The sequence below is a fragment of the Lipotes vexillifer genome, unplaced genomic scaffold (genome assembly GCF_000442215.2).
Source record: "Lipotes vexillifer unplaced genomic scaffold, Lipotes_vexillifer_v1.1 scaffold470, whole genome shotgun sequence".
Lineage (NCBI taxonomy): Eukaryota > Metazoa > Chordata > Mammalia > Artiodactyla > Lipotidae > Lipotes > Lipotes vexillifer.
Genome location: NW_006799533.1, coordinates 564,360 through 589,331, shown reverse-complemented (window position 1 = coordinate 589,331; position 24,972 = coordinate 564,360). Strand labels below are relative to the sequence as shown.

Here is a 24,972-nt window from a genome sequence, read left to right as displayed (position 1 = left end):
ATTTTATAATGTTTATTATAAAGAAGATACAACTATAATAAACATACATGCATCTAACAACAGAGCCAAAGAATACATGAAGCCAAAACTGACAAAACAGAAGGGAAAAGTATCTCTTGTGGTGAAGGAATAGTTATGTCGAGTTTGATACCTCCTTCAGTTTTGGTTCCTTTTTTCTATTACATTCAAATAAGACTGAACTTAGAAAAACTCCAAAATATGAAGTCATCTTTATAAAAGTATTTTCTACCCATTCATCCAATTTAAAAAAGATATCTAGAATGTTGTTAAACTGACGGACGATTAACACAAGAATGTATTCAGCAGTCAATAAACACACAAAAAACCGTTCAACATCATTAGCCTTCAGAAAAGTACAAATCACAAATGAAATACCACCACACAACTTCCACAATGGCTAAAATTAAAGACCAACAATATCAAGTACTGGAGAGGATGTGGAGCAACTCAAATTCCCACACATTTCTGGTGGAGTAAACTGGTACAGCCACTTTGCAAAAATGCTTGGCAGAGCTATCAAAGCTATCAACCCAGATATTCCGTTACCGTGTATACACACGAGAGAAATGAAAACTTACGTCCACCAAAAGACATGTACAAGGATATTCACAGGCGCTTTATTTACAATATCTAAGAAATAGAAACAATACAAACATCTATCAATAAACCGTAAATTTGTATACTAGAATTATTACACCATGGTTAAAAAAATGAACTACTGCTAAACACAACATGGACGAATCTTACAGATATAATGCAAGAAGTCAGACCCAAGAGTTCACCTGTGTGAATTTACTTATGTGAATTTCAATAGCACACAAAAACAGGAAACAGGAGTCAGATGGTGATTGACTTTGGAGGCTTCTGACTGGGAAGGAGCATGAAGAAGCTTTCTGAGGTGCTGGAAATGTTTTATATGTCGATCTGGGTGATGATTAATGAACATATATACAAATACAAAAATTCAATGAACTTAAGATTTGTATACTGTAAATTTTATCTCCATTTACCGTGAAAGTTCATTTAACCTTTTTCTGTTTATATTATGTAAATATTGATAATCAATAAGGTTTTATAAAAATATCCAAAATTCAAGTGATTAATAATATTAATAATTATAAGGTACAAAAGAACTTCATGAAAGATATATTCATAACTTTTAGGTACACTTCCCAACTATTAAAGTTGAAGTATAAAGAAAAATTTCATATTTAAAAGCATTTGCTCTACTGAAAACTTCATATTCTATATATTAGAACCTCTTTTTTTTTTTTTAATGTATAGAGCTATAACACTGAACAAAGTTCTCATTCTCCTTGGGACTGTTTACTACGACATTTTTTATCCCTTTTGTAGATACGTGCTCTATTAGAGGAGAATGAAAAGGGTGCACCATAAAAGTTCCAAAAGCTGTTTTTACAACCTCATTCCACTGCCAACTTTAGTTTTATTCTTTGAAATAACTTCCATTTAAGGTCCTCCAATTTTCTGTACTGCAGCTTCTTAGAAGACCACTTGCCCATGCGCTTTCAAAAAATAAAATCAACACCAAACAAAAACCCTCATATTCTTTTAATACATACTTTAATCTTTTTAATTAATTAATTAAAAAAAATTTTTTGGCTGTGCTGGGTCTTCACTGCTGCACCCTGGCTTTCTCTAGTTGTGGCGAGCAGGGGCTACTCTTCATTGCGGTACGCAGGCTTCTCAATGTAGTGGCTTCTCTTGTTGCGGAGCATGAGCTCTAGGCATGCAGGCTTCAGTAGTTGTGGCACACGGGTTAGTTGCTCCGCGGCATGTGGGATCTTCCCAGACCAGGGCTCGAACCCATGTCCCCTGCATCGGCAGGTGGATTCCCAACCACTGTGCCACCAGGGAAGCCCAAAAACCCTCATGTTTTTAAATTAACTGCTTCATTTTATATATAGACTCCTTTCACTCTAAATACATATATGTTCCAGTAATTAACAGTAAATGGAACTAAAGTGTTTTTTTTAAAACCACTTTATTGAGGCATGATTGACATACAAAAAGCTGTAAATATTTAATGTATACAACTTGATGAATTTAGAGGTAAGTATATACCTGAAACCAAGTCCCCCTAAAACCAAGTTCCCTTACAGAGTCTATGAACAACTCTTTATCCAAAGCTTTACTCTCCTTTTTGTCCCATCCCTGTTCCCCTCAGGATTGAGAAGCTCAGAGAAAAGGGGAGACTGAAACCAAGCAGGACCCTGTGAGGCCCTCCCAGGTACAAAAGCCCCTCCATGTCCCTCATTTCTTGTTTGTGGGACAAAAGGCTTTAGTCTCCTAGGCCTTCTGTGAGTTCCAAAGAGCTGACCCAAGCAGTTAATTATCAGAACAACAGAGTCACAAGACTTCTAGTTCCTCCTGAAGGGATATAAATAACAATCTGATGCATACTTTGAGTTGTCCTGGAGAAACTAAGACCCCCATGCAGGTGGAGGATGGTGACTACCTGCTGACCACAAGGACTAGACCCCAGACTGATTGAAACTGGACGGTTAAGATTCCCAAAACATCACCGTTACCTTACCACCAACCGACTAGAAGGTCTACAAGCTTATCACGCATCCTAGGACTCTCTCCCCTAACACTGTCTTTAAAAACCCTTGCCTGAAAGCCATCAAGGAATTCCAATCTTTTGAGCATGAGCTGCCCATTCTCCTTGCTTGGTACCCTGCAAATAAACCCTTACTTTGCTGCAAACACCCACTGTCAGAGTTTGGCTTTCTGGAACTGCAGGCACATGAGCCCCTTGGTAACATAACCATGAAACCATCACCACAATCCATAAACCATATCCATTACCTCCAAAAGTTTCGCTTACCTTATTTATGGAATTAAATTTTTTGTCAATAATATTATTCAAGATAAATTTAAGAGTGCAAACTAACATTTGTTTGATATAACTTCAAATAATTACAACTTTTTATTTCACATACTTTTATTTAAAATTTAAGAAGCATTTTAGCTGAAAACACTCCTCTTATTTGTTTTTCCTAGCAGAATAATCTGCAAGGAATAATGTAAAACTCAAAATACTCATCTAAAAAAAGCACTTTTCAGGAGCTTCCCTGGTGGCACAGTGGTTGAGAGTCTGCCTGCCGATGCAGGGTACATGGGTTCGTGCCCTGGTCTGGGAGGAACCCACATGCCGCGGAGCGGCTGGGCCCATGAGCCATGGCCGCTGAGCCTGTGCGTCCGGAGCCTGTGCTCCGCAATGGGAGAGGCCACAACAGTGAGAGGCCTGCGTACCACAAAAAAAAAAAAGCACTTTTCAAACTTTAACATGCATATGAGTGAGTGACCAGGGAAATCTGGTTAAAATGCACATTCTGATTCAGTAGGTCTGGGGTGGGGCCTGAGATTTTTAATCTCAGATAAACTAATAAACTCCTAGGTGATGTCCAAGCTGCTGGTCCAAGTACTACAATTTGAACAGTAAAAAGAGATTCTAAACAGTAATGATATCCTAGAATTTAAATCAAAATTTAAAGGACCACTTAGGTTTTATTTTCACAGAGCTGGTCAATCCTGCCTACTATTAATTTGATATGGGTTTCATTTATGACATACTATCCCTTTTAAATTAGAATTGTACTATTACTATAGTGAAAAGAATTTTAGAAAATGTCTCTCTAGCTAAAATGGATATGACATTGTATCTTTTGTAGTACAGACACATATTCCCTTTAGACTTTGCTGGATTCACAGTTATGAATGTTTCAGAAGAGCCTGATAAGGAAGAGAGTACACATACTTGAATACTTAAGTGCTTCAAATGCTTTGTTAGGGAAAAGGTACATCTTTCAATAAAATAATGTCCTTGCATTTTCTTTTTTCATATTAAAGAATTAGTTCCCAAATATGTCTTTTTAAAAGCACAGAAGGAATCATGAAAAGAGTTCATCTCTGGCTTTATTTATTTTAAAAGCTGTTCTTAACAATTTTGCTATCCACTTAAAATTCTATTAGCAAAAATTTCCACTTGGGTGCTTTGCTAATGAAGACCATTCTGCAGTAAGTGTTGTTTTCCTCATAAGGCTAGAATCTTCTTAGAAGAAATGAATGGTTTACAAGAGGCAGAATAAGATGAAGATATAATTAATATAAAATATGGAACATTAAAAATTTGGTGAAGGAAAGATAATTCCTGAAAGAAACCTAAAATGGTTGTATACATAAGCAACACATAAGCTGTAAACAGTATCATATTCTAATCTCAATTTAATGTTAAAATATCCCTAAATATGACCCAATTCATATCTAAGAAAACCATTTCAGGGCACAGTTACTGATGATAATGACAACAATAAATAACAATAATAGCCAAAACCCGTCACTGCTATAAACTCACATAGGCTGCAGTATTAATTGGTACTTAATATATTCAAATTACAATTCTTTCTTTCCCTGTTTTTATCCTATTCTATTCTGGGTTTTAACTGGAAGATGCCATGCTTAAAACTTGCCTTTTATTAGCCATTTTATGTTCCTGCAACTTTCATTTTAACTTTATAAGAGAAATAAAGTATTTAAGAACTTCGTGGGGTTTTCTGAATGAAAATAAAATAAAATAAATGGATAACCATTTGGGAAAAATGAATATGACCCTTCCTTCCCAGCATGGACAAAAATAAACTTCAGGTAGATTAAAAATTTGATATAAAAGTGAAACTACAGGGGCTTCCCTGGTGGCACAGTGGTTGAGAGTCCGCCTGCCGATGCAGGGGACACGGGTTCGTGCCCCGGTCCGGGAGGATCCCACATGCCGCAGAGCGGCTGGGCCCATGAGCCATGGCCGCTAAGCCTGTGCGTCCGGAGCCTGTGCTCCGCAACGGGAGAGGCCACAACAGTGAGAGGCCCATGTACCGCATAAACAAAACAAAACAAAACACAACAATTATCTGCAAAGTGCAATAAAGAGAAGCACGATAAAATGAGGTAATGCCTGCACTATGTTGAACCGAAGTGGCAAAAGTGGGCATCCTTTACTTGTTCCTGATCTTAAACAAAAAGCTTTAAGTCTTACACTATTGAGTACAATGTTAGCTGTGGGTTTTTCATGTATGGCATTTATGTTGCAGTTTTCCTCTATTCCTAGTTTGTTGAGTATTTTTATGATAAAAGTGTTGAATTTTGTCAAATGCTTTTTCTGCATCAATTGATTTTTCTGCATCAATTGATCATGTGATTTTTCCCCCTTTGTTCTGTTACTGTGGTAATTATACTGACTGACTTTCATAGGCTGAACTATCCTTGCATTCCAGGGATAAATCCCAGTTGGTCATGCTGTAGAGTCTTTTTTAAAGGCGTCCTCATTTGGTTTGCTACTTATTATACTTTTCAACTCCAGAATTTCTTTTTGATTTCCCTTCAGATGTTTCTAACCCTAACAGATATTTCCATTTTGTTCATATGCTGTTCTCTTGACTCATCTTTAACATGACTGTTTTAAAGTCTCTGTCTAGTAGATATGCCATCAGGTCTTTTTCAGGAATGGTTTCTGTTGATTTTTTTCTCCTTTGAATGGGCCATATTTTCCTGTTCCTTTGTGTGCCTTGTGATTTTTTTGTTGAAAACAACATTTGAATGTAATAATTTAACCCTGGAAATCAGATTCTCCCCCTCCTCCAGGGATGCCATTTTCTGTTACTACTTTGGGTTTTTAAAAAAAAACTGTTGTAGCCTCTCTCTGAGCCAAGGATCAGGTTAACGTATAAACTGAAGTTCTTCTCAGGTCTTTCTGAGCCTGCTCCTTTCCCTGAACATGTGGTCATTTTCTAATTTTCCTCATATACACAGCTGCTTTTGAATGTCCTAGACTTTAATGTCTGACTCCCAAAATGGGAAAGAGAAAAAAATTAAGGGGGTGGAAAAATGCACTAGTGTTTGAAATCCCCAGGAAGTCACTTTAGCCAGAGGAGGAGGTGTCTGACACAATGGGGAGGTGCAAAAACAATGGCCACCCTCCTCTTCACAACTCTGGGATGAGAGCACAGATCCCAGAAGTTCAGAGGACAGTGTCCTCCTTTTTGTTCACCCTGGCTCTACAAGCAAGGTGCTCAAGGAACAAGTGTACAGCTGCCTGCCACAGCACTGGGGGTGGAAGATGGGTAGTCGCAACTATGCTAAGAGTTGAAGTTGATCAAAATTGACTGCAATTTATTACTATTCAAGCCTTCCCCTAGAAACGGCAATTCTTCAATAGACTCCAGAGTTCTAAAATAGTTACAAATACTGCTAGACAAATACTGCTAGTCCAACTGTCATCTAGGTGGGGTGACAGATTCCTGGTGCTTCCTACTTTGCCATCGTCCCTGAAAATTACTGATCTTTGTATAATGATCTTGTCACCAATTACCTTTTTCTAAACCCATTTACTAGTTCTACAACTTTTCAATTAATTTTCTTGGTTTTTGAAGTACAGTCAGAGCATCCACAAATAATCGAATATTTCCTCCTTTAAAATATTTATATCTGTCATTTCTTTATCTGGATTTTCTAATATTTAAATGTGTTATTGGCAAATATTCTTTTCTTTTCTTTTTTTTTTTTTGCAGTATCCAGGCCTCTCACTGCTGTGGCCTCTCCCGTTGCGGAGCACAGGCTCCAGATGCGCAGGCTCAGCGGCCATGGCTCACGGGCCCAGCCGCTCCGCGGCATGTGGGATCTTCCCGGACGTGGGCACGAACCCGCAACCCCTGCATCAGCAGGCGGACTCTCAACCACTGAGCCACCAGGGAAGCCCTCTTGTACTTTCTTGACTTAAATAGAATATATTACTAGTGCTTCTATGTTAATCATGAGGTTGGCTATTAGTTTTATTAATCTTTATATGGTTAAGTATTTTTACTTTTTTATTTACTAATATTTTCCCCTCAACAATTTAATATCATGAGAATATAATTTAACACTGAAACATTTAATATATTTCCGAACACTGCAATATTCTTATATTCCTGGGAATAACCAATACTTGGTTTTAATATAATACTGGATTTATTTTTATAATTATTTACCTTTTGAAAAAACTTAAAAAGTGACTGATTTGAGGTTTTCACTTTTGTACTGTCTTTAAAAGGTTTTTATGTCAGTGTTACACCACCTAAAAGGAACTGGGAAGCTTTCCATATTTTTCTGTGTTCTGGAGAATTCTGTCCTTTGTAGGTGTAAATAAAGCTATCTATATGACCTGAATTAAGTCTAGCAGCATGTTCATTAATAATTTTTCTTTCCTCCCTAGGTGTATTCAAGTTTCCTACCTCATTTTGAATCATTTTTTGTCAGTTTTATCTTCTTAAAATCATCCTTTTAATATATTTTAGAATAACATTTATATATTTTAATATGGTATTCTCTAGTAAGTTTAATCCTCATCTCTGGTTATTATCTCTAATTCTGATATTATAATTTTAAATTTTATTTTTTCCTTGGTTAGAGAATTGCTAGAAGGTTGTCAATTTTGTCGATCTTTTCAACAAATAATCAATTTTGTTTTCCTGTTTCCTAATTTATCATAGAAATGTACTTCCATCTTTCCTTTTACCATTTTGCTTTATTATTCTCTTTCAAATTTCATAATAAGAATGCCTACTACATTTTACTTCCAGTTTTTAGCCCAGATGTTTTCCAATTGGTAAAGCTTTGGGTAATGCACTCGTGTGTGTTTCCCAAATTGCAGTTTGGCTCTTGTCCCTACCACATGAATAAAACTGCCCTCAGTAAGTCATGGATCATCTATATATTGACAAAGATAACAAACCTGTCACCCTTGTTTTACCAGAACTCTTCATATAGTATCTGTCATCAACTATGCCCTCCTTCTTGAAACTCTATTCTCTCAGCTTTTCTGATAAAACTCTCTTCTCATTTCTCTCCTGACTCTCCAATCATCCTTCCTCAGCATTCTACCATGGTAGGGCTTATTTTCTTCTCTTAAATGTCACTGTTTCTCAAGACAGTGTGTCCTGGAAGCTCTATTCTTATTAAACACGATTCCTAGTGACCTCAGACACACACATGGATTCAACTATCTTTTACACACAAAGCTCCATAAATCCAAATGTACAGCTCCCTATTAGATCAGACTGATTGCAGAAGGATATCCCACATGTATCTTGTCTAACTTAGACAATATCATCATCTTTATCCCCCCAGTTTTACACTTTCTCTCTATTCCAGATACTTGTGATTAGTATCAATATTCCCAGATTGGTAACTTAGGAATAATTTTAGAACTCTTCCCTCTCATTTAACCACATTCAAGCAGTCACCAACTTCTGAAGGTTTACCTTTAGCCCCCAAGAATCTGTCCCCTTATGGCTCTTCCTTAGAGCATGTATTTTCATAAAAACGACTTCGACAATCCCTTAACTATCCTGTCTGCAACCTGGCTCTCTCCTATCTACGTGCCACACCAGTTTCCAACTGATTTTTAATAAATGAAAATTTGTGTATTGATGACTCTTAGCTTGCATATTCTATTTGTTTCCTCTACTTAGGATGACCTCTACCCACTCCTTTTTTACCTATCTAACCCCCCATGTCCTTCAAGTTCAATTCTTATTAACTCCCTCTCTGGAAAGCTCCCTCTCTGTATATGAATATTATTATACATACTCTTCTTATTGTGCTAGCATAGCGCCTTGGGCACGTCTTTCACAAAACATGTATTCTATAGTAATCACCGATTTATTAGTCTATTTTCTGTGAAAGGAAAAGTAACCTGAGACCAACAGACCTTGACTGTTTGCTTTGTACTCATTAGGAAGCACATGTTTGTTCACATTCAAAGTCTATATCATGTATGAATGATTTTACAAAAATTCTGTCTAAATAAGAACTCATGTAAACATATCTATAATGAGAACTGACTGACTGTTAGTAAACTTCCTGTGATACAGGAAAACATATAAGGGAAATACTCCAGCTCCACAAATTCATGCTGCTGGGGGTCAGAAAGGCTTCTCTGAGCTTAGGAATGTAAAAATAGACCAGGTACTTTGGATTGGATTGCTACTGACTGTTCCACACTATACTACAAACCTGTGTCTAATATAACCAGGCTGTTAGTAAGACAAGTATAATTTAAAAAAAAAAAAAAAAAAAAGCCAGAATGGTGATTGTGATGCATCCTTGAAAAACGTGAGTCTTTAATAATGAAATAAAAACAAAGAAGGATTTGATCATTATAAACCCATTCCTTAAGGTCTTTCCAATTTACTGCTGCACAACACAATGCTCAATTTAAAATATTAGCTCTCACAGAACTCTTTCAGGTTTTTGTTGTTTGTTTTTGTGGGAGTTTTTTGTTACCTTGTTTGTTTCCATAATTAATTACAGTATATAACTCAAAGGAACATAAATTTCATAAGGACAAAGCTGGACCAAGAATGTAAAACTTAAGTAAGCTGTTTAGAAAAAACATTTAGTAAAAGTTCAAGTTTTCCGATCTGTATGTCATTTTAGCCGACTTATTAAATATAGTAAATTTGCTTTAATTACAAATTTTTGGTTATTGAAAAATGGTAGTGAAACTAGGGCTTGAGATTCTACCACTAATTATGACTCAAAATTACACTGTTCCAGGAACAGATTATAAGCCTACATCCTGTAAGCCGCCTCAAAATGAATTTTGTTGTTCACAGGAAGAACTCAAAAGAACGCTGAATGGAATGGGAAAAAATTGTCACCAATATGGAAACAGTAAAACAACATTTTTAAATGTGAAAAACTCACATTCACATAGTTCAAGAATTGCATTTTTCAAACGTACCTTGTCCATTAATTTGCTGGCATGAAGACTCAAGCTACTGAAGAATATTTTTTTGCTCAGCAAATGCATTTCTTCAATGGTAGTCAACAATGTAGTTGCACTATTTCCAACAATGCCACTAAAAGCAAAGAATATTTCAGGTTGCAAAACAGGCCAAAACAACCCAGCTCTTTAACTGGGTAGAATTCTTTAAAAAGATCTAGATTTAAATAAAAGTTTTTATATAGAATATAACCTGTGAATTAAAAACAATTACTCTAGTTTCATATAAAAATGAGGGGTTTTTTCCTTTTAAGTTAGGTGATGAACAAATGAAAACAAACTACAGTGTTTTAAATATTTCACAATCTCTTAGAAAAGCAGTGGGTTAGAACAAACACCTGTAATATGCAAACCCATGTCTCTATTTTTCCTCTATTATAGTAAATGCATGTTTTGATTATCCAAGAAGATCTGATTTTAATTTTAAGGAAGCCATTCCATCAATAGCTCTATTGAGAAAATAATTTTTATTAATACCGAGTTTTTTTAATTAAAACTGTTATACTGTATCAATAACACACCTGTAAATTATAAAGCTTCTCAATTTTTATACAGCTACCTAAATAGCATATATTTAGACTAATTACGAAAAATCTGATAACATTTTGAAATAATTATTCTACATTCCATAATTCTCAATTTTATATTACAAGGATATTTCTTAGACTTATCCAATGGGGTTTCTCATTTTTGGCAGAATGTAAGACAAGCATGTATATAAAACAACTCCCTATTTTATTCTCCTATTCATGTATTGAAAGTGACTCTTCTGTTCCTGATACTGGCATGCTTGATAAAAAGTTAATTTAAAATAATTTTTTAATAGGCTAATATGAAAACTATCAAAAACATAGCTTGGAAGAACACTTTTAACACAACTACACATATAACATGGTTTTATAGTGACATCTACAATAAGACTCAAGTCTATGTATACCACCAAAAGATATTTGCAAGGTGAAAATGAATGCAAATTTTGGAGTTGAAGATCATATTTTATCTGATTAAGAACCACTTGTCTTATCTATAAAGTCACTTTTATTTAGAGAAGATAAGACAGCTATTACTTAGAGGAGATAAAGCTATCTGTTCTGTTTTATCACTAATGGAAAACTAAATGTTAAAGAAGAATTTATGTAAACATCCAGAATAGGACATTTTACTAATTATGCCCTACTCTGAGTATAACATATAGTTGCTTTAGGTGCCATGGATCTCTTTTACTAATACAGGAGGACTCAAAAAATACTTATAGACTTACACTGCTGTGTGTGTGTGTGTGTGTGTGTACTTATGCTTGGAGAAGAAAGGGAAAAAGAAACGATGGACCACAAAAGTACAGTATGTATAATATGCATATAATGATTCATATGGTGTGGAGGTTCTACTAGTTACACTTAGTCATGCATAGAATACACACACACAAAATATTACAGTGTGTTCTAACTGAAATGAAGTGTCACATGGGATTCAACAAGCACATTTAACCATTCCACTTACCTGACTGTATGGTGATAAAATTTGAGGAGGTTAGAAATTTTATATAATAAAACTGCCCCAGGTTCAGCAACTATTACTTGTTCAATTCGAACCTATTAAAAAACACGTGAGAAAAAACTAAACATTTCCTAAAAGTGTAACTTTTCTTCATTAATCACATGTGGTATGAATAGCATTAAAAAGATTAAATTTTATTATTGCAGAAATCACAAAATTCCTCCTAACTAAAGAACTCCTGAATATTAAATCACAGAGGATGGTAAAACAACACAGAAACTTTAGCACAGATATGCCCTACAAAAAAATGATCCATTACCTACAGAATTTGGTTCAAGGCAATTGCTATCAGAAATAATCAATACAATGAGGTCATCTTGAGGCTTTTCACCAGCATATAATGGAATTTAGTTTAGCAATAAATTGCAAAGCAGCTGTCACATTCCTAAAAACAGATTATCAGTGGAAAGGTACTGCTCTATGAATGAATGTTAAGGAAAAAAATGAAAAAAAAAATCTTCTCTTTAAATGACTATACCAAGTTTCTTTCTATTAGAGAACAGGGAAGCAGATAAATCTTGAATTAGCACCAATTATAATACTGCCAGGGCAGTATCTCAGATCTAGTTCAAGATTAACTTGATAAGCTCAAGTTTAACTACTAGGAATCTTTTCTAATTAAAATCCATCCCTCACTAATCTTTCCCTTACTTTATATTCACTAATTAACAAATACAATCTAAACCACACTGAATGTGCTTACTTACATATTATATTACATCTATGCTTATTAAGCTGCTGATAACATATGTGTCTTCTTGTTTCCTAACAGGATTCTAAACACAGACATTGTGTTTTCTGGTTCTCTTACATCTCTGCAGCGTTTGGTAGAACAGCACATACACAAGAGATGTTCAATAAACAAATGCTTTTGAAAACATTTAGATTTTGGAGTATGTCATAATATCAACGAATGTGACCTGCTAAAATGATATTTTATAAATACATGTATACGAGTATGCAAAAACCTCTTGCATAGAAAATTGGCAATGATTATTTTAAAATGCGTTTTATTACCCTGCGTTGTGTTAATCTGACAAAATTACGGCCTGAATTCAAGCTGCTGTTTCTTTAAAATCAGAATAAGTCATTAATTTAACCAGCTACCATATAACATATATAAAAACAAAATATTTTACCTTTAGGGGCCTGCACACACCCTCAGTAATATGTCCAACAACTTCTTGAATATTTTCTTCAACACCTACAATTAATTATAACATAACTAAAATTTTTTTCCCATACTACACTTTGCTTCACATAAGTTCAGAAAATTAACAAACACTAATACATATGATTAATGGCATTAATAAACATTTAAAATAACAATTAACGATATTTTATTGAGTTTAATACCTTTAGGACATTACTAATTATATTAATGAGTCTAAAGCCCTATCAATTGATTTCACTGTTGATTAATGAACATTATTTCTTTGTGAAAAAGAGTAAACGTATGAAAAAGACTGAAATTTATTAACTGAAGGAGGTGATGTGAAGATGTATTAGCATTCGTTCCACAAGCTCCTTACTCTAGGCAGTAGTGCTAAGCACACAAACTACGGGTATAAAGATGGAAAACACGCCTTGCAATCTAATGGAAAAACCGACATTTACTGATTACTGACTATTTATCAGGGTCTGTACAGGGTACTTGACATGTACTGCTTGTAACCACCTTCATTTTTACAGATGGAGAGACTCAGGTTTAGAAGAATTCATGCCATTCCCACAGAATAACTTATTTCTAACTCCAATTATTTTCTTCCCACTTCTTAATGTTACCTCTCGTGTAAATTTTCCTACATCTTTTAACAAATACATTTTTTTAAACTGGGTAATTAACATAACAGAAAACAACTTTAAAAAGTGCAGACTTTGTGCCAACCTATCATATATGCTGAATCTAATCTCAATATCGAAGAGTTGAAAACGAGGTTAAGCCCTGCACCCATTCATATACTGGCCTCTCCTGCAGATGATGTGCTGAACCAGGATGACGTGGGGCTGAGCTATTCAAAATAGGTAAGTGATACCAGTCACAACATCTTTCTTCACTTCCTAGCAAAGCCAGAGCATCTTAATTATCGACTAACCCCTTCTACAACAGGCATCTTAAGGTAGTCACAACTAAGAAGATTTGAAATTCTGTAAACAGACGTTTGCAACTCAAAAATAATCATTTCTCTTCTTTGAAATCAAGACCAAAATTTTAGGTACATTTAGTACATAGCTAATTATTTATTTATTTATTTATTTATTTATTTGGCTGCATCAGGTCTTAGATACGGCACGCTGGGTCTTCATTGAGGCGTGCAGGATCTTTCGTTGCGACGCACTGGCTCTTCATTGCAGCGTGCGGGCTTCTCTCTAGTTGTGGTGCGCAGGCTCCAGGGCGCATAGGCTCTGTAGTTTGCGGCACGCAGGCTCTCTAGTTGTGGCGCACGGGCTTAGTTGCCTCGCAGCATGTGGGATCTTAGTTCCCCGATCAGGGATCAAACCCGCGTCCCCTGCACTAGAAGGCAGATTCTTTACCACTGGACCACTAGGGAAGTCCCAGTACATAGGTAATTATTCAAAAAACTTTAAAATAGTCACATGAGAATGAAAAAAGGGGCTGGACAGTAGAAATGAAAGAAGTGGTAGCTTAACGACCTTAAGCCAGTCACTGACTGAGCCTGTGTACTCATAGATAAAATGAAGAGAACATCACCTTTTGCCTTTAAAAGATGGTGGCTGAGATAATGTAGGCCAGGCACTCCAGAGATGCCTTAAAAGTGAAGCAGAGGGGTCTAGGCTTACAAGGAAAGGTCCCAAGGGTCCAGTGTAAAAATGTGATCAGTTGTGTGACAAAATGAAAGTGATGGAAAAGAAAGTCTATCAGCAGAAAAAGGGGGAAACTAGAGACAGGAAGATGAATTAGGATGCTTATTAAATCACCTAGTTTGAAGAGTTTATCTCCATGAAGAAAACAGCAATAAGAACAGAAACAGAGAAGTCCTGCGTGATTTACTCGATCTAGGCATGAGTGGTAACCATCAGAGGACCCACCTTGTGTAGTTACATGCTTTAAGAGAGCTTCAAGGTGTTCTTTTTCAGAAGCAGTAGCCTGATGGAGCCAAGCCAACATATCTCCCACATATCTAATGAAAAAACTAAATGTTAGTAAAGAGTTCCTTCAGAAAAACATCGAATACTCCAATACTGTCTGACTACTATACCTCAAAGGGTCATGGGAGTGCATTTCAATGGGTCTAGGTGTACCTCCTGGGCCCCCTCTCGTAAGAGCATCGATAAATCCACGAACAATGGTACTTCTTCTGGCTGTTCCAAACTCATCTAAGGTATACCTAGAAGAAACAAGTTATTCACAAACAGTTGCTTTTCTTCCTAATGGTTACATCCAAGTATTCATGCACTTTCTAAGATATCTAAAGCTTTTTTACACAATTCTCTCAAGCAATACTGCTTTAAACAACAAAAAATATTTATGAAATAACTTTATCATAATGATAATTCAACCTAAAGGTGCATCTTTTTATGCCTAAGAAAGAATTCTGGGATTTGGAATCAGTAACAGAGGCAGGGGCAATAAGGGACAGAGCAGGGGATTTGGTAAAAGTAAAACTCAAGACAAGGTGGAAATCCGGGACTCTACCGCTTTCAGTGCCCCCCCCCGCCCCCGCCCAAAACATGATGCTCCACTGCACACACAAGGCCTAATATCTAGTTCTCAGAGGCTGGTTACAGTTAGAACTCTGCAATCCAAAATATAAGACTTTTCCTTCTACATTAAAAAATTCTCATTTATATTTATTCAATATTATCAAAATTTACCATCAAAATTTGTCCAAAATATACTATTCATATTGAAAAGCTTATTTTGACTCCAATGTTAAACGTATGTTCCTTAAATTTACTGACCAACTATGCACACAGAGCAAATACTTTTACATATACTTACAAGTTATCAATTATGGTTGGGGGAAAAAAATGGACTTTCGAAGGTGAGGAATTTGTAGGAAAGAAAAGCTCTGAATGAAAGAATCAGACAATTTGGGATCAAATTATAGGATGGCTTAGAGTTACCAGCAGTACCTGTTTCTTAGACTAGAATCAGCCTTTGTTTCCCATTATCACCACCCGATGCCCAATTGAAAGTTCTATTTTAAAAGTACATAGGAAAACAAAATATTTTTTTCATAGTCCAATGTCAGCGGATTCTAGACCAATTGACTTTTAAATCCCTAAACAGTACTCTACTAAATGTTGAGAATTATTTCATTACCTTACATATAAATAAAAGTTATCAAAATTCCCCAAAGGTTTCCAGAAGAATTTCTTAGGCTATACTGCTTTAATATGCTACTGATTTAATGAAAAACCCACATTTTTTTTAACATAAGAAAGCTGGAAGACGGAATATTTTTAAATAAAAGTGTAGTGAAGTAATCAATAGCTGTAAATTTTTAGGACTCTGAACCTTTTTTTAAAGGACTGTTCACTAGTAACCAGATCATGGTTGTTTGTGGTTTTTTGGTTTTGGTTAAAAAGAAATGGTTTTGAAATTCCCTGCAGTGACATACCAGATATATACGTCAAGATGAAAACGCAGTATCAAGCTAAGTGTTGCTAAAGTACACAATTGCCTTGCATTCACTTTCTATTTTTTAAAATAAATTAGAACCAAAATGCTTATTTCTATTTTTTGCCTCATGCTCTCAAATTATAAACGTTCAGAGTAAAGAATGCATTCCTTTAAATCAGCGGTCCCCAACCTTTTTGACACCAGGGACCCGTTTCGTGGAAGACAACTCTCCCACAGAAGGGGGGGGGGGATGGCTCAGGCTGTAACGCGAGCGATGGGGGCGACAGGGAGCCGCAGATGAAGCTTCCCTGGCTCAGCGCTCACCTCCTGCTGTGCGGCCCGGTTCCTAACAGGCCGAGGACCCCTACTGGTCTGCGGCCCGGGGGCTGGGGACCCCTGCTTTAAATGATCATCAATTCCATGAAATGACTTGTGATCAGATGACTCCTTATGACAGCACAACATTCACAAACTTTTAACTTTTTAAATATGTAAAACTAATCTTCACCCTCTGGACCCAAATGGCTATGTAATAAACAGAAACAATGTAACTTCTGTTTCTAGGACTATTCACTGTGACCACAAGTTATATTAGAAACCAGTGAATCCACTGGCATTTTAAATGGGGGAGGGGCGATTTAAAAAGCCTAACAAACACTAGAATCTGTTTACTATAACATATAAATAAACAATATTAATGCTTATTTTCCTGCAATAGATATAATTTGAAGAACAGCATGAACTAAAAGGAACCTTCGGGCTTCCCTGGTGGTGCAGTGGTTGAGAGTCCCCCTGCCGATGCAAGGGACACGGGTTCATGCCCCAGTCCAGGAAGATCCCACATGCCGCCGAGTGGCTGGGCCCGTGAGCCATGGCTGCTGAGCCTGCACGTCCGGAGCCTGTGCTCCACAACGGGAGAGGCCACAGCAGTGAGAGGCCCGCGTACAGCAAAAAAAAAATAAAAATAAAAAAAATTTTAAATTTAAATTTAAATTTAAAAAAATTTAAAAAAATAAAAAAATAAAAAAATTTTTAAAAAAAGGAACCGTCAATGATACCTGAAGACATGAGACATCTTTCCCAGAGACAGAAGAAAATTTCTTTGACCAAAACGGATTCTCTTCCAACAAAGGTCAAAAACTGAAAATGTAGCTTTACAAAGGTGACTGTTAAAATTATGTAAATATTCTAAAATGCCTCTAGTTAAAATAAAAATTCAAATCTCCATTTTTTTATATCTAGCCATAGCAGAAAAAGAAAAATTCTGGTCAAACAGCAAATTAAAAGATGAAAAAATTTGTCCAAAAAAGAATTAAAAGATAAAATAGTGTAGAAACCTCTCTAAGAAATGCAATAAACAAAAAAATGAAGAAAAATCAGCATTGTACACATTACTACGTTCTTCAATCATTTATATGCTGAAGGTTTACCAATGGAAAGAAGACAACGTCAATTTGTTCATTTCTACTTGTAATAAGTTTCTTTTTGAAGAAACTTCTGTACTTGATTTATTAAAAGTCAATAATGCATTAGCATTCAGTTATATAATACCTAAGAAAAACTGAGTATGGCAACTTTCCCCAAAGACTTCAATAACTGACATTTTCTTGTACGTGATACTTACACATGTGACACACAATAATGAACAGTGAAGCTTTTACACATCACTTAAATCAAGTTCATATAGTGCCATCTGGTGGTTAACATGATATACTACTAAGTTTTCCCTAAATTTAAAGAAACCACCACTTTTGGAAATAGGTGATTACTTAAGATGAAAGGACCATTTTCTCTTTCTTAGCATTCATGTTATGGTACTTAACTGTCACTAAAATCCTCCCTCTTCCCCATTCAACCCGCAAATGCTTCTTACAACCTTCCATACTGCACTACTGCCCCCATCCCCTGTGTGTCCTTTGGACATAAACCTTTGCCTATTTTAGTTCTCTTCTTTGTCTTTCAAGCATTTTGCCTTCCTGTCGTGCAGGCCTAAAATACACTTCTCCTTAGTTGAAAACTTTCCAGCTTATCTCCTTTCAAAATAGAAATAATAGCTAATATTTTGTGATGAGCAAAGCATTATGGTAAACACCTTATGGGAACATTCTAATTTAATCTCTCCAACAATCCGGCAAGACAGGCACTATTTTTATCCTCATTTTACAGCTCAAGGAAACTGAAGCTTATAAAGGTGCATGGGTTCATCAAAAACTATAACTCAGAGCCCACCTTTTAAACCATTATGCAAAATTGCTCCTTTCCAAGTGTTGATCAGGAATCAAAATTTAGAAAAAATATGTTTATATGGTAGAAGTCAGCTGACCTTTTCAGATGCCCAAACAGACAAAGGCATTTTTTTTAAAGATTAACCTTGTGAACAATTATGAATCTGTGGACAATGCTACACATTATTAAACAAACACCAAATGTTTTAAGTACCAAAAGACTCTCATAATCAAACACCAATACCTTACAGTGAAAAAGCTGGGAAAGAAATTTCGAAGTCAATGAGATCTGCTGCACTGGGGGTCACGAGTGAACAGCAGCTTATCACAGGCACCTGCACGACACGCAGGGCTATTATGATCCAGCTCTTGCTACTGACCCAACAGCCAGGGCAAGCTTCTGCAGTTTCCTAAAGGTACATGTGCCTCCTCAATCCACACCTTGGCACCTGCTGTCCCCTCAACCTGGGATGTTCTCTCCTCCCTTTTCGTCCTGGAAAATGCTTATCAACCTTAGGAAGTCATTTCATACCTACTTCCTGAGGGGAGTTTCCTCTAATATTCACCCCCCTCCCCACCACAGACTACTTGAGCCACAAAGCACTTGAGACTTGACTTTTAGAAAAGCAATTAATATATTCATTAAAGTGGATTTGTTTATTTGTTCAATAAAACAAAGCAATTTGAAGGCAATGTTTTATTGATGTTAAGTCTGCTGCACTTAGAACTGTGCTTAACACATAGTGAGTACTCAGTAAGTAGCACTGGGATGTTATTATTTTATGTAGCTGTCCAGCATTTGTGTTCTGGAACCTTATTACAGGACAAGTAACGTTCCAGTCAGAAAACAGAGTAAGAAGGAAATCCTCTAAAAATACGTAAGCATATGAAAGGCATGGCTCAGGGCAGGACTGATGCCTATGCAGGAGTCCCCAGGCTTTCTGTTTCCTGAATTTTAACTCCCCACTTGGTCTTCCTATTTCCAAACTATTCCAGGCATTAAAAGTAAAAAGGTACTTACTTCTATCTTATATGAAAAGTAAAAGAAAAAATACAGAATAATAAAAATTTTATAACTTAATAATGCATAAAGTTCTTATCCAAAGCATTATCACATAGCGCTTGGCTGACATAACTTACAGGATCAAATACCTGAACTCTTTCTTTCTTGAGTCCTACTAATGGAATTCTAATTTTAAATTTTCTTTTTTCATCTCTGGGCAATTATTATTTGTCAGTCTATTCGACCTTCTCTCTGGGGCAGGGTTGATACAGGAGTTTTAGTTACATACAATTCCTAGGTCGTTAACGAGATGACAGATGGGGGGAAAAGCCCTTAGCCTCTACACAAATAAGAGGTAGTCTAGATACAGGGACACCTTGGTTTTCATCTCCATGTTGCATTCTACAGCAAGTAATAATATGCAAATAAGCTGATGCCCCAATGGTACCGAGATGAGATAAAAACATCACTGTAAATTATTATATTGCTCAAACTATTGTATGTGAATTTGATAATACTGAAAGTCAATGTAAATTATCGAAGAAAAAGTAAGCTGCTGTTTTTTTTTTAATTAGGAAAAAGTCACCCACTTATATAAGACAGGTCTGTCCTGCAGGGCTTCCATTGCCTGAGTCAGTACTGGAGATATGTCACATGATTCTTGTGTCAATGCTCTGCATTCACCTGAAAAGTCATTATAACACTTATTGTGTTATACAATCATTATAACATTATAACATTTGTTAAAGTAAAACTAGGTCTTTATTATGTCTGTTGTACAGCCAGAGTCTAAATACTGTATTAAAAAAATGCTTGGGAGGCTTCCCTGGTGGCGCAGTGGTTGAGAGTCCGCCTGCCGATGCAGGGGACACGGGTACATGCCCCGGTCCGGGAGGAACCCACATGCCGCGGAGCGGCTGGGCCCGTGAGCCATGGCCACTGAGCCTGCGCGTCCGGAGCCTGTGCTCCGCAACAGGAGAGGCCACAGCAGTGAGAGGCCCGCGTACCGCAAAAAAAAAAAAAAAAAAAGCTTAGAAAAGCCTAGAGAACATGGCAATCAAAAACTAGTTCATGCTTTCAAACTAAAAATGTAAGCTTAAATACCTATATAACTTCAAATGACCACATCTGCTATGTGGTATACCATATATATATATTTTTTTTTTCCTCCTAGTTGCAGCGAGTGGGGACTACTCTTTGTTGCAGTGCGCGGGCTTCTCATTGTGGTGGCTTCTCTTGTTGTGGAGCACGGGCTCTAGGCGCACGGGCCTCAGCAGTTGCAGCACATGGGCTCAGTGGTTGTGGAGCACGGGCTCAGTAATTGTGGTTTCCGGGCTCTTGAGCACTGGCTCAGTAGTTGTGGCGCACGGGCTTAGTTGCTCCACGGCATGTGGGATCTTCCCGGACCAGGGCTTGAACCCGTGTCCCCTTGCACTGGCAGGCGGATTCTTAACCACTGCGCCACCAGGGAAGTCCCCACATATTTTATTATTATAAAAAACTACAGTTCTAAAGAAACCAGTCAATGAACAAACGTGCACTAAATAACTGCTATACACATGGCAATGTCAAGGAGGGAAGGGAGTACTAAACATATTACCAGTTCCTTACCTTGGGAGCAATCTTCAAGGAGTTTGCTAAAATGTTTATATGGGTAACTAACATATAGTATTAAGATTATAATTTCAAAATTGTTTAGATTTTAAACTGTTTAAAAAATCTGTACACCAATATGTCCTTTATTTTACTATCCTATCTATAAAATACTTATTAAATGTCTACTCTGCTCAAAAAACTCAGAGCATGTTCAGAAGTTCCCAACCTTTTGGAATATGAGGACCTCACGCTAGCAGTCTATTTTTCTGGCATACACTGACTGAGAAAAACATACATGTGTATGGGATTGGAGCTATCTTACGATGACTCCAGTGTCCTTAGGAGTCAGAATGTCAGTTTGGAACTTCTATGTTAGATGTCATGGGAGCACAGAGAAATATGAGGCAATGTTCTTGCCTTTATGAAAACAGAAATCTAACTGGAGAGCTAAGACATACATACATGAAAAGTTAAGTTATGTTAGAGTAGTAAATTATTGAATACCAAATAAATATATTCAGCAGTTAGTGTTCAGAGATGGGAAAAGCCACTATGATTTAATGTAGTTGTGGAGAGTTCCAGGAAGATGTAGAACCTAAGCCTTTGAAGACTGAGGTAGGATTTGGATATAATGAGGGAAAGCCAGACCATACTCCAAATAGGAGTAAACAGTGCAAACAAGAGAAGCAGAAAAAGAAACAAGTTTTGGGGCTTCCCTGGTAGCGCAGTGGATAAGAATCTGCCTGCCAATGCAGGGGACGCAGGTTCGATCCCTGGTCCGGGAAAAGCCCACATGCCGCGGAGCAACTGAGCCCGTGCACCACAACTACTGAGCCTACGCTCTAGAGCCCGCGAGCCACAACTACTGAAGCCCGCGCACCTAGAGCCCGTGCTCCACAACAAGAGAAGCCACTGCAATGAGAAGCCTGCGCACCACGACGAAGAGTAGCTCCCGCTCGCCGCAACTAGGGAAAGCCTGCGCACAGCAAGGAAGACCCAACACAGCCATACATACGTACATAAATAAATATTTTTTTTAAAAAAAGAAGTTTTGGAGATAAAGAGTAAATCATCTGAAACAGATAAGGTTTTTCACAGTCAAGTACAAGTATACTGGTTAACTGGATTTAATCCCAACTCCTTCCAACAGTCAGCTGGTAACATCTATTAAAATATCCTGTGCACATGTTCCATTCTTGAAGTCTTAACTACTTTGTTTTTAACAGGCAATTCTATGAACAGACTACTGAAACATTTTAAAGCAAATCTAAAGCAAATAAATCATTTGTGATAGGCAAAATAATGGTCCTCCAAAGATCCCTAATCCCTGAAACCTGTGAATATGCCATCTTACGTGGCAAAAGGGACTTTGCAGATGGAATTAAGGTGACAGACCTTAAAATAGGGACATTTTCCCAGATAACCCAAGTGGGTCCAAGGTAATCATATAGGTCTTAAAAGTAAAAAAGGCTATAGCAGAAGAGTTAAGAGATACGAGATGGAAGAAGAGGCAGAAGAGATTCAAAGTGAGAAAGTGAATCCATCTACCCATTACTGGCTTCGAAGATGGAGGAAGGGGCCACAAGCCAAAGGATGCAGGCAGCCTCTAGAAGCTGGGAAAGACCCTCAGTGACAGCCAGCAAGGCAACTCAGAGCTCAGTCCTCAGACTCAAAGAACTAAGTTATGCCAACAAACTGAATGAGCAAGGAAACAGACTACTCCTTAGAGCCTCCAGAAATGAATGCAGCCCTGCCCACATTTTAATTTTAGCATGGTGATTTCTGACTACAGAACTATAAAATAATAAATTTGTGTTATTTTAAGCCATTAAGATTGTGTTAAATTTGTTACAGCAGTAATAGAAAAACTCACCATTTATTATAGTTGTAGTAACTACTACATGTAAATAACATGTCATGTAAATAACAAGAGATGTCTAATCAACTTTAAGATAATCTGGGGCAGAAATACTGACTTTATTTTTTTATTCCCATCCTTAATCATAGACAGTGCTTGAATGATAGTAGATGTTTATGAGACACATACAAAGACAATATGTTCAAATATAAAGTTTTTCTTTTTAAAAGTAGTTTTTGATTATTAAGATCAAAATGATATCAAATAAAAACTAAGTGAAATAACAAAATCAAACACTAATATTCATGAATCTAGACTGCATAAAAGAAATCACTTACTTTGAGCCCACCGGTAAAGTCTTTCATAAGATGTTTCTTGAAGCAAGGCCATCTGTTCCATAATTTCTAAACTAAAATCATTAAAGGTTTATTATAATTTATTTAAAAGTTTTAGCCAATAGCTATTGAATACATCTAAGAACCTAATCACTTTATTTAATTACAGAATGATTTGGTTATAGCCTATTAACTTTTTATCATCTTGTGGAATAATTTTTCAATAAATTTTTATAATTAAATGTCGCCAACACCATCACTTAAGATACCCAACTGCTGTTTTACTCTAAACTTATCAGGGTATAACTTTCTCCTTATCCAAAGATACATAAAGATTAAACTTCTATTTCACAAAATGTCATAATGTCATATACTTTAAGAAGAACCTAGAAAATCGTTAAATTTTGGAAATATAAAAGGCAACACAATCGTGAAATGAAAAGACTACTCACCCTGCTGTTTGTTGGTTTGTACGCAAGAGAACTTTGACATCATTATGAATCTGTTTTACTCTTCCCAATGCCTTGAAAAAATCCTTTAAAATTAAAGCATATTCTTTTTAACTATAGATCTAGAATACAGAATTTACAAAAGAAGCAATTAACAAGATTGAAAATGGTTGCCAAAGGACTTAGAGATGGGAAGGAGTGGGATAGGTGACGTAGGTTTTCTTTATAAGCCATGTTGTACTCTTTGACTTCTAAAAACAACCCAAAAAAAGTGTATGTATTGCTTTGAAAAATAAGGTAATGTAAAATATGCACCTTAATTGCTAAACTTAAAAACATTTTTAAATCAAAAGAAATTTTAGGTGGTAAAATAAAGCCTTAAAAAAGAGTGATTTCTCTATAACATCTGTAACTGCTATGCTTTAAGTGATTTTAACAGAAAGCAAAGTACCTCAGTGATAGGTCCTTCTCTCATACCTCGGAGAAGACTCATTTCGTCAGAAGTCAGCTGGAACTTGGATAAGAAGGCATCTGCAACTTGCGCTCTGATTTCTAATGTTTGACTGTAATATTTTAAAAAAGGCAACAGAAAATCAAGCACACTATGCATTTGCATAGCTTTAAAACAAGTTACATCTGACATAACTTTTAAAACAAAGGTGTGGAAGAGTCTCAATATCTTCAAAAGCCTTATTTCTGCCTCAAATATTAGAACCCCATCAGGCATGTAGGTGATAAAACTGGCTGATATTGTTCTACCTCAGTAGAAGCCACAGTAAAATGATTCATCATTAAGCAAAAGAAGAAATACGTTCATGAATGGTCCGGGTATTACAATCCTTAGCCACTTAGGTGTACTTGCATAGTTCGCCTCTTGAAAACAAAGTTATCTTACAGAAGAGAAATATGCCAGTTAATTTCTTCTCAGTCACTAAAAAAACCCTAAGCCTTTGAAGCTTGCACATGAAGTACACAACAACCAAAGATCAGGTCTATTATTTTTTTATTTCAGGTTAGAAATAGTAGTCAAGAATTCATTTAGTAATCCCTCATTAATTCAAAAAAATCACTCTTCCACTCTCCCTTCCCCACTTTTTCTGCATACGATCATGATTAAAAAAAAAGTCTTTTCAATTATACTACCCGAACGCAACTTATCTAGACTAGCTGACAATTAGCAAAAGGCACACTCTAGTCTACAGGGACCTGAAGGACTGAGCAGGGTCCCATCTAAGGGCAAGTCAGGAATACAAACTACAAGAGCAGAAATTCAACATCCCTGCCTTCTAGATCTTAGGTTTGAAGATATAGAAATAAAATTATAAGTGTTTCACTTGTAGTATTCACAGGGCAGTAATATGCTACAATCTAAAAATATTCAAATGAAACTGAACAAAGATAAACATTAACCCTATCTGAACAGACAGTACAACGCATCTTTGTTTTGTTTGTACTCCAGTTGTGAGGTTTTAAATTCAGTCAAATGCTCCTGCTGA

At 36.4% G+C, this 24,972-nt stretch overlaps 1 protein-coding gene across 1 annotated transcript in view; it reads right to left on the bottom strand.

The window, feature by feature from the left end:
- Positions 1-24,972, bottom strand: part of COG6 (component of oligomeric golgi complex 6) — a 64,708-nt gene that overhangs the window by 27,100 nt on the left and 12,636 nt on the right. Inside the window, exons 5-13 of the mRNA XM_007471669.1 lie at positions 23,928-24,039; positions 23,480-23,562; positions 23,031-23,101; positions 19,829-19,922; positions 14,644-14,772; positions 14,474-14,565; positions 12,562-12,626; positions 11,366-11,457; positions 9,824-9,941 (exon numbers count right to left, since the gene is read on the bottom strand). Coding sequence (XP_007471731.1) covers positions 9,824-9,941; positions 11,366-11,457; positions 12,562-12,626; positions 14,474-14,565; positions 14,644-14,772; positions 19,829-19,922; positions 23,031-23,101; positions 23,480-23,562; positions 23,928-24,039 — 856 coding nt within the window. The remainder of the gene's footprint in view (positions 1-9,823; positions 9,942-11,365; positions 11,458-12,561; positions 12,627-14,473; positions 14,566-14,643; positions 14,773-19,828; positions 19,923-23,030; positions 23,102-23,479; positions 23,563-23,927; positions 24,040-24,972) is intronic.